We start from the raw sequence: 9,017 nt of genomic DNA on the forward strand, positions 1-9,017 counted from the left end.
TTAAGTAAGTGGTACACCTCCTTCCTTTATCCCTCCACCCCTTAAGTGACATAGATTCTTCCAGAAACAAGGAAATAACAGCATCAAGTTCTGAGTCTTTATTTCAGGCAATGGTAGTCTCTGAGGGAAGACCAGAGAAAAGACAGGCCTTGCTCTCCACCTGGGTAAATCATGACTTCACATAAGAGCACTCAGACCTGCTGTCCACTGAGGAGGGGTTTGCTCTCACCAATGGGGCAAGAGCGGAAGACCCAGGGCAGACGTAGCCACTGGGTTCTACCGTGTGGCAGCTGGGGAAGGGGGACTGCTGAGCCTTGCTTCATAAGTCTTCGCCTGATATTGGGAGAAAAGCAGGGATACTGGTTAGTGGTGGTCAATGGCAACCTCTTTGTGCTTCTCTAAAAAAAAAAAAGACTAAACCATAACCCAGGTTGACTTGGTCTTGATCCTGGCTCCCTCCTCTTCTCACCAACAGGGTTTATCCTCTCTTATGTTTATGGTAAGCTCTGACCATTTCCCTCTCACCCTACAGGCTTCCCTGCTTTGAGGACCTCAGCCCTCCAGGCCTAGGGATTTGCCTTTCTGGCAGGTGGAGAACTCAGTTCACTGAGTTCTTCTCCACTGTTGATATTATTCATAACAACAGTCATTGAGATCATCATTTATTCCACTTTTGTTTCAGAACCAGGTGTTTTACTCACATTGTCTAGAGCCCTGAAAACAGCCCCACAGGACAGGTATTATGTTTCCTACTTTTCAGTGGCTCAGAAGGGTTAATTGACTTCCCCAGGGTCCCACCAGCAAGACTGCAGCCTAGACCTATTGAACTTCCAAGTCTGGGCTCTTTCTTGGACTCTACACTTTCCCAAAGGGGTTGGTGGTTTCTTCTTCCCATGAGGAAGAGTGGTGGTGGTAATAAGGGGTAAAGGAGTGGGAGCAGGATGGCGGGGATCTCACCTGTATATCAGAGATGCAAGCAACAAAGCTGTTAGCACCAGCAAGATGCCCACGAACAGAGGAGCCTGCCTGAGGCCTGCTTCTTGCCCTATGGGTGGAATCCCAGATACGGCTGCATTCAGTGTCTGCTTCCTCTAGTAGGTAACCTCTACCATCTCCCCGTGTCTTCATCCTACCTCTTGTCCAACTACCTACCAGGCATGACAAGCTGGGTGCTGACCATCGCCAGGCTATTGGCATCAGCCAAAGACACATTGAGGCAGTAGGTCCCTGAGCCACCCTTCAGTACCTGGTGCAAAACCAGCTGGCAGGCTGGGCTGGGGGGCACAGGCTGACACAGCCGCTGGGCAGGCAGCTGACACCCTGGCGATGAGATGTCCATGCAGGCTTCCTTGGGTAGCCTGGGAGAGATGTCAGCTTACGTCAGGGAATCTGGGAAGGAACACTAGACACCAGAGAACAGGACAGCAGTCACCCCAGGAGTTCTCAGGGCAACCGTGGGACACTCACCCGCCTTGGCAAGACACAGTCAGCTCAAATGCATCTCCTTCACTGGATGACACAGCCTGTAGGATCTCAGCACTCTCAATACCCTCTGCAAAGTTGCAAGATTTTTTTAAGTCTGAGACTCCTCTACTTATCCTCCCCCACGGCCCATGGCCAGGAAGGTCCTCGGGCTGCCTCCCTAATCCCATTCTGCCTTCATATGAAACCCCTGGGATCTGGGTATTCTCCTTGTCCAGGTGAGTAATTCCTTCCAAGGTGTGCTTCCACTGGGCAACCCTAAGCAGCACACGCCTCCCTCCACCAGCTTACGGACAATGTAGGCAAGACTCACGGACAATGTCCAGGGTGAGGGAAAAGGAGCCATAGCGATACAGAACACAATCCAGGGGGGCTTGGCGCTTCTCCAGGACTAAGGTGGCAGTGTCATCCGGCAGGGGACTCAGGGAGCCTGGAGGAGAGGATTAAAGAGGCAAAGTCAAAAAGCAAATGACTAACCTGAAAACAGGCCCAACAGGCATTTTTCCAGGTAGAGTCAGAGCTACTGGATCCAGGCTTAGAATCAGACAAGAGCTGGAAACTCTCATTTTTTAAGATAAAGAAAGGCCCAAGAGAAATGACTGCCCCAGAGTCACAGGGTTAGAGTCGGAATTTTAGACATCCCAAATGTTTATCACACCCTACACTGTGCCAGGTCCTGGGTCAGACATTTGACATGTGTTAAGTCATAGTGTCACTATCTCACTTCTCCCTTTTTAGTATTCCTACCACAGTTCCAGGTAAACCTACTTTGGGATGGGAATCCAGGGGTGGGAAGTGGTGTCAGAAAGATTTCTGTGTTTACACTTAATCAGAAAATGAGGTATAAGTATTATCTAATGATCACATGGGACTTTCTAGGTGGCTCGGGTAAAGAATCCACCTGCCAATTCGGGTTTAATCCCTGGGCAGGGAAAATCCCCTGGAGAAGGGAATGGCCACCCACTCCAGTATTCTTGCCTGGAGAATTCTATGGACAGAGGAGCCTGGTGGGCCATAGTCCATGAGGTCACAAAGAGTCAGACATGACTGAGCACCACCACCAAATGATCACACACTGCTTCCTGAACTTCTCTTCAGGAAGAGAGAATAAGCTCTCTACCCCTGGCCTAGGAGAAGACCCTGGTTTCCTGAACTCTGGATCTATTCTGTGCCATTAAGAGGGACTTAGGGGGTTTTAAAACCAGTGAAGATTCTGAGGGGACTCCACTGCTAAGCTAAGGATTGAGTAACATCTGGGTCCTGAGCAATTCTTTCAGGTCTTCAGAGCTGTGACAAATGCCCCACCTCTATGAACTCATTCATGGTGGCCCCCTTACCTGCAGTACCTTCTGTAGGCATGAATGAGCTGGTATTTGAACCCGCAGGCTCAGGAGTGGACACCTCTCCAGCTGTGGTCTCCACCAGCTCTGGAGTTGTTCCCTGTGTAACTGTGGTTCCAGAGGGCTCTGTAGTTGACACTTCAGGTGTCCTACCTGTAGCTTTTGCAGTTGGCATCTCCACTGGTGTGGTACTTAAGACTTCGGAGGTTGCCACCTGCTCAGGTGTGGTACCTACATCCTCTGTGGTTGGCACCCACCCAACTGTGGTGCCAGGGGCCTCTGCAGTTGGCACCTGGCCAGGTGTGGTGCCCATGATTTCTGTAGTAGGCACTTGGCCAGCTGTGGTTCCAGGAGCCTCTGCAGTTGTCACATGCCTATCTGTAGTGCCTGGAACTGGAGAGGAGCCACAGGAGGTGAGAGGAATGGCAGCCTGCAGCACCACCTGTGCAGTGACTGGGCCAGACTCTAGGTAAGTGTGAGTGACCGTGAGTGCCCGAGAGATCAGGGTCCCTGTACTGTCACCAAAGTCCCAGGTGTAGGAAAGGTCAGCCCCAGCCAAATAGCCACTGGGATCATGGAGCTGGAGGGCAAAGGTCAGAGGCTGCTTTCTCAGGAAGCGCTTGTTCCTTCCATCCAAGGCCTGCAGCTGAGACACACTCACGGAGAAGGGCACCTGGTCTGGGATTGGAGTCAGAGAAAGTGAGAACCATAAGTTCTTCTTTCTGTCAGCTTCTTCTTTCACAGCCATATTTTTCAACCAACCCAAGCTGCCTGGCCCTTCACGGGCTCCAAGCCCCACATCCCTCTGCCCACATCTTCCTGGTTCTGCCCCTGCAAGGTTACACACCATTTCCTCTTTCCCCTTTCCTGTCCAGCCCAGCCTCCCCACCTTCTCCTGCCCTGCAACTGGCCTTGTCCCCTCCTCAGTCCTTACCAGTAATGGTGAAGGCTGAACTGGAGTGAGCGAGGGGCACATAGCTCTGGGACCCCCGGCGGTGGTAGACAGTCACTTCCATGTTATATGTGCCCAGCATTGCCTTGTCTGTCCCGATGCTCAGTCCAGACACTGGGCCCCCCAGAACTTGCCAGTATTGGTCTGAGGTTTTTGGAAAGAAGAGTAGGGAAGGGGGTTACTGGTCAAAGGAGACTGGGGCAGGGTTAGAGATGGAACCAGAGAAGGAAGGTCAGGAGATGTATCAAGGATGGTTATTTCAGAGAGTTTAAGCTTGCATATGTTGGGCAGGAAAAAAGTCCTTATGAGAGGGTCCATGGGATGGGACTATAATTGGAGCAGGGCTCCCAGAAAGAAGTATAATAGAGTTGACTAGGTGCTGTGGAAGAGAAAGGAGTCATGGGGGAAGTGAAGATTAGGGAAACTCACAGAATTTAAGGATGAGACCAAAAGAAAGGGGATCAGGTAGGAAGAAGTGAATTTAAGTGTGAATGACAGGCCAGAGAAGGGAAACTCTTACCCCAGGTCTTCCAGACATAAACAAAGCATCTTTTCTGAGATAGAGGGCCAGAAGGGCAGGGCTCCCCATCGGGGAAGATGCAGGTATCATCAGGTTCTTGGGGATATACCAGCTGTCCTCCCCACACGTGGCTCCCTGAAAAGAAGACAGCAAGTCTCCCTCAATCCCTGGCATTCCTCACTGTACACCAAAACCTTTAACATGACTCCCAGAGAGGGGCTCCAGGAATACTGCCTAGCTACCAAAATACATTCTCCTTGGTATAACCTATTTGGAGTGGTAGAAGGGAGAATGGAAACTATAAAAGATTCCTGTGTATATACTTAAGGGGTTTCCCAGGTGGCTCAGTGGTAAAGAATACACCTGCCAATGCAGGAAACACAGGAGACAAGGATTCAATCCCTGTGTTGAAAGATCCCCTGGAGGAAGAAATGGCAACCTGCTCCAGTATTCTTGGCTGGGCAATCCCATGGGCAGAGGAGCTTTCGCGGGCTACAGTCCATGGGGTTGCAAAGAGTCAGACACGACTGAGCCACTGAGCACACACATGTATATTCTTACACTGGAAACAAATTGGTAGGCCATGTATCAAAATGTCTAGGATGATGTGCTCTAGCTAGTGGGATAAAAGTAAAAATAACAGCATCAATTATTACTGTAGGCTAGGACCTGGGTTCGATCCCTGAGTTGGGAAGATCCCCTGGAGGAGTGCATGGTGACCCACTCCAGTATTCTTGCCTGCAGAATCCACATGGACAGAGGAGCCTGGTGGGCTACAGTCCATGGGGTTGCAAAGCGTCTAAACTAAGGTACTAAGCACAGCACAGGGCAGGCATTATGCTAAAATCTTTATATATTATCACATTTTAATCCTTACAAGAACCTTTTAAAGTGTTATCATCCCCATTCTATAGATAAGGGAATGGAAGAACAAAACAATTCAGTGACTTGTCCAGGGTCACATACTGGTAACCAGTTTAAATCCAAGTCTATCCAACTTCTATGTCCACTGGGTCTTCTGTGCCCCATTTTTTTTCTTTTTGGTTTATCTGTGTTTTCTAATTTTTCTGCAGTGAATATGTGTTACATATATAATTTGTAAAAAAAAAAAAAAAAGAGGAGGAGGATTCCTTGAGCTCATTGGGGATACCAGGGATTCTGAACCTTGGGAAGGAGGCGGAGAGGTACTCACCATTGATGATGGTGTTATTGGCCCAGATGACCTGCCCATCTGGCAGCACCTTTTGGCTTTTAGGAAAGCGCAAGGCAATAGAGAAGGAAGCATTTGCCCCAATCAGTGTAGGCCCATCATTGCTGACCTTCAGGGATATGTGGCCACCTGAAAAGGGCAGCTGCATTAATTAGCTCCTTGGCTTCTCCTCCCTGTATGCCTTTTCCTTCCCTATCTTCCTAAGTACATTCAACCCCGTTCCCCTCCCCACCCATTTCCACCATATCCTCCCTGGAAATTGCCAAGTTCCTACCTCTCCAGCAGTCAGGCCCCTGGCTTTCTGTCCACTCTGGATACAGCTGTCTGTTCCATGCTTTAATTCTGAGCTGCCTTGAGACACCAAGCCAGTCCCTGTCTCTGGGTCCTAAAAAGGAAGATATACTATGAGGGCCCTCAAATCATTACTCACTCCCTTCTCAGGGGACAACAGTGTCTGTGACACATCATTCATTCTCACATTCAAAGTGCATTAAAAAAATATATTTAACTGCACTAGGACTTAGTTGCAGCACGAGGGATCTTCGATTAGTTGTGGCATGTGAGGTCAGGTAGTTGTGGCATGCAAACTCTTAGTTGTGACCTGTGGGATCTAGTTCCCTGACCTGAGATTGAACCCTGGTCCCCTGCATTGGGAGCACAGAGCCTTAGCCACTTGATGGACAACAAGGGAAGTTCCTTAAAGTGCATTTTAATCTACTGAATACCCACGACGTGCCAGGCACTGGGCTAGGTGCAAAGAACTTAAGAAATGAAAAAGAAATGGTTCTGAAGGGGTTCAGGTTAAAGTCTATGAAATAGACATATACATAAATTACTATAATCCAAGGCATTGCTTAATATGAGCCATAATAGACATGCACAATGTATAACAAAATGATAGATTTTAAACAGGTAAATTGCACTCTGGTCGACTGAAGAAGACAGTAAATAGTTGGCTGGGGCATAAAGCATTCTAGGCAGAAGGCCATGAGCAGACACTAGCAATGTGGCTGATGTACATCATGAGAGATGAGGCCAAGAAGATAGAGTGGGGGCTTTGAGTGCCAGGCAAAGGAGTTTGGACTTTATCCTGTAGGCAACGGCACCTCAGACGATTTTGTTTGTTGTACTGATATATGGCATATACCATAAAACTTACCCTTCAAAAGCTTTTTGAATATGATCAGATTTGTGTTTTAGAAGGATCACTTTGGCAAGCAGTGAGGAGGATGGACTAGAGACAAGTAGAAATTGGAAGTGGGGACAAACAAAATGATTATAACTGACCAAGAAAGATGTCTGAAAAAAAGTGATGTGATGGCTCTGCATGTGTCTCCCCAAGGTCCAACAACTATCAGCATTTTGTCACATTTGCTTTATCTATCCTTTATTTTTGTTGTTCGTTTGTTTTTTGGCTGAAGCATTCAAAAGCAAATCCCAGACATCATGTTATTTTAAAACCCTACAAATTCAGTAGGTTTCTGTAAAAAAATATTTTTTTTTCTTAAATAAACACAATGTTAATTCACACTAAACAAAATTATCAAACTCAGTCCATGCAAAATTTCATGAACTATATAAAAATGTCTTCTTATGATTTTAAAAATCTGGATCCAAAAAGTAAGCACAACATATTAAGAGCCTTGGGTGGACACATATGAACAGGATATTTCCAGAATACAATAACGAACATAGTAAAAGAATAAGACTTGAAATGACACCATGAATGAGGGAAGTCAGATCAAGGAGAAGTTCCAAGAAGTCTGTGAGACCAGGGATCTAGAGAAAGGGGGCACTGGGGTACAATGTAGATATTTCTGCACATCACAGACTATCCTCACTCCATCTCTAACATGTACCAGAAACCTGGTTGATTCTCTTGGGGGAGGATCTAGAATTATCCCACTGAATACCTCACCACAAGAACAAGAGAATCATAAGATGCCCCATTCTTTCTCCACTCCCAATCCTCCCTCCTCAGAGCAGCACGGGACATTCCAGACCCTCTCACCATCCCCACCCCACCCGCCTTGCTCCTGTCACGAGGCCCCAATCCCCCAGAGCCCTTTCATGTGATGCTCAGCTGAGACCCTTCTGCCTGTCTCTTCCAGCCCCAGAACAAAAGCCTGGGCTGTGTTCACCCATGCCCATCCCAAAGAGGGGATGAGGTGCCTCATTACCCTTCTATCCAATACCACATCCTCTTTCTCCTTTCTCCTATCTCCTATCTTTCTCTATCTCCTAAATACCCTATCCCAAGTGCCTGAGACAAAGCCTAAATGAGTTTCCACTCATTTTACTACCTTGGCACCCATGTTCCAGCTCACTATTCAGAGCATCTCAAAATTAGGGCCACGGAGACATACTGTTCTCTCACCCATCCAGGTAGATGGGGTTGTTTTCAGGTTCAGTCCCAAGTGCCTGAACACACATGCACCCAAATCTTCATGTGGGGAGGGAGCTCAGTTGCCCATGTCCTCACTAAATCAAATGGGTGGGAGACACCTGAAGCACTACTGATATCTTCCATTTTAGGGAGAGAAAAACCAGAGCAGGTGTGCAACCCCAAATTCACACTTGTTCATGTCCAACATCCCACACTCACCTTCTGTGGTCCCTACAGCCAGAAGAACACCCATCAGAGCCACATGGAGAAGGTATTTTCTCAGCACCAGATCCATCCTGTTCTTCCTTCCAGCAACCAAAGACTCTGGGGCATTGGACAAACCCCTGTATAAGAAGGGGGTGCTTATTTGCATAGCCCTTCCTCCCCTCCCTCCAGGCAAATCCTGGGAGGAGCAGAAGGACCTGAGAAAGAACTGAGTAGGGATCCTGGTCCCTGGACATCCTGCTACTCATTGACAGTTTCTGACTTCACAAGGTCAGTCTCATCTTAAAGCACTCCATCTCCCCTCGGGGGGAAAAAATGACTGAAGGGCAGCTACAAAACATAACACGTACCAGACACACACAGTTCATCATTGGAGAGAGGATCAATCTATTGTGAGTCAAACCAGGAACCTCTCAAAATAACTGTAGAAGCAGTGACCCTGGATCCAAAAACAGACAGTATTGGGGTAGGCTGAGAGAAGCGGGACAACGACTCTTCGGAGCCCCAGGAAACCCTTACAATGAGATTTCCAGTTTCCTGCTTTCAGAGGAGGCTCCAGGGCGAGGTGGAATTTAATCTTAGATCAATACATATTTTCCTAGGGGTGGCGAATTAGAGATCAGGAAATCCCTATAGACTCAGGACACAGGGAGACAACTCGATCCCAAATCAGATACTTGGAAAAAGGTGTTCAGTCTCCCCTCCCAGATAAAAATTTATCCTTAATACTCCTCGGAACCAAAGTTGCTCTGGGTGGGGTCGTTTGCAGCGAGGGACGCAAGGATGGCCCCGCCCTCCATGACGTAGACCAATAGGAAGATCTGAGGGAGGAGCCAGGGAAACGCGGGAAGGAGAGGCGGGGCTTCTGGTGGCGGCAGGGAACTAAAGGGGGGGGGGGGGAA

General features: G+C 48.1%; 1 protein-coding gene across 2 annotated transcripts; it reads right to left on the minus strand.

Moving 5' to 3' along the window:
• Positions 1-79: 79 nt before the first annotated feature.
• PMEL (premelanosome protein) lies at positions 80-8,882 on the minus strand. 2 transcript variants are annotated; one of them, XM_010839196.1, is made up of 12 exons: positions 8,466-8,882; positions 8,110-8,214; positions 5,779-5,889; positions 5,487-5,633; positions 4,295-4,429; positions 3,757-3,918; positions 2,820-3,500; positions 1,796-1,912; positions 1,468-1,552; positions 1,153-1,358; positions 958-1,045; positions 80-333 (listed from the first exon to the last, which is right to left on the minus strand). In XM_010839196.1, the coding sequence occupies exons 2-12, from the start codon at positions 8,183-8,185 to the stop codon at positions 192-194; spliced, it is 1,950 nt and encodes a 649-aa protein (XP_010837498.1). In that variant the 5' UTR covers positions 8,186-8,214; positions 8,466-8,882; the 3' UTR covers positions 80-191. The 2 variants fall into 2 exon arrangements, with proteins under 2 accessions (XP_010837498.1, XP_010837497.1); XM_010839195.1 differs by having other exon boundaries at positions 8,110-8,234.
• Positions 8,883-9,017: the final 135 nt, after the last annotated feature.

This window comes from Bison bison, unplaced genomic scaffold, assembly GCF_000754665.1.
Source record: "Bison bison bison isolate TAMUID 2011002044 unplaced genomic scaffold, Bison_UMD1.0 scf7180017864115, whole genome shotgun sequence".
Classification (NCBI taxonomy): Eukaryota; Metazoa; Chordata; class Mammalia; order Artiodactyla; family Bovidae; genus Bison; species Bison bison.

What these genes read in the sequence shown, in the direction of transcription:
- PMEL (XM_010839196.1), bottom strand. Translation starts at nt 8,185, where the DNA reads ATGGATCTGGTGCTGAGAAAATACCTTCTCCATGTGGCTCTGATGGGT. An exon ending in CCTCACCCTGGACATTGTCC is followed by an intron (nt 1,553 to 1,795) that starts GTGAGTCTTGCC and finishes GCAACTTTGCAG; the next exon opens with AGGGTATTGAGAGTGCTGAG. An exon ending in CTTGCATCTCTGATATACAG is followed by an intron (nt 334 to 957) that starts GTGAGATCCCCG and finishes TCCCAATATCAG; the next exon opens with GCGAAGACTTATGAAGCAAG.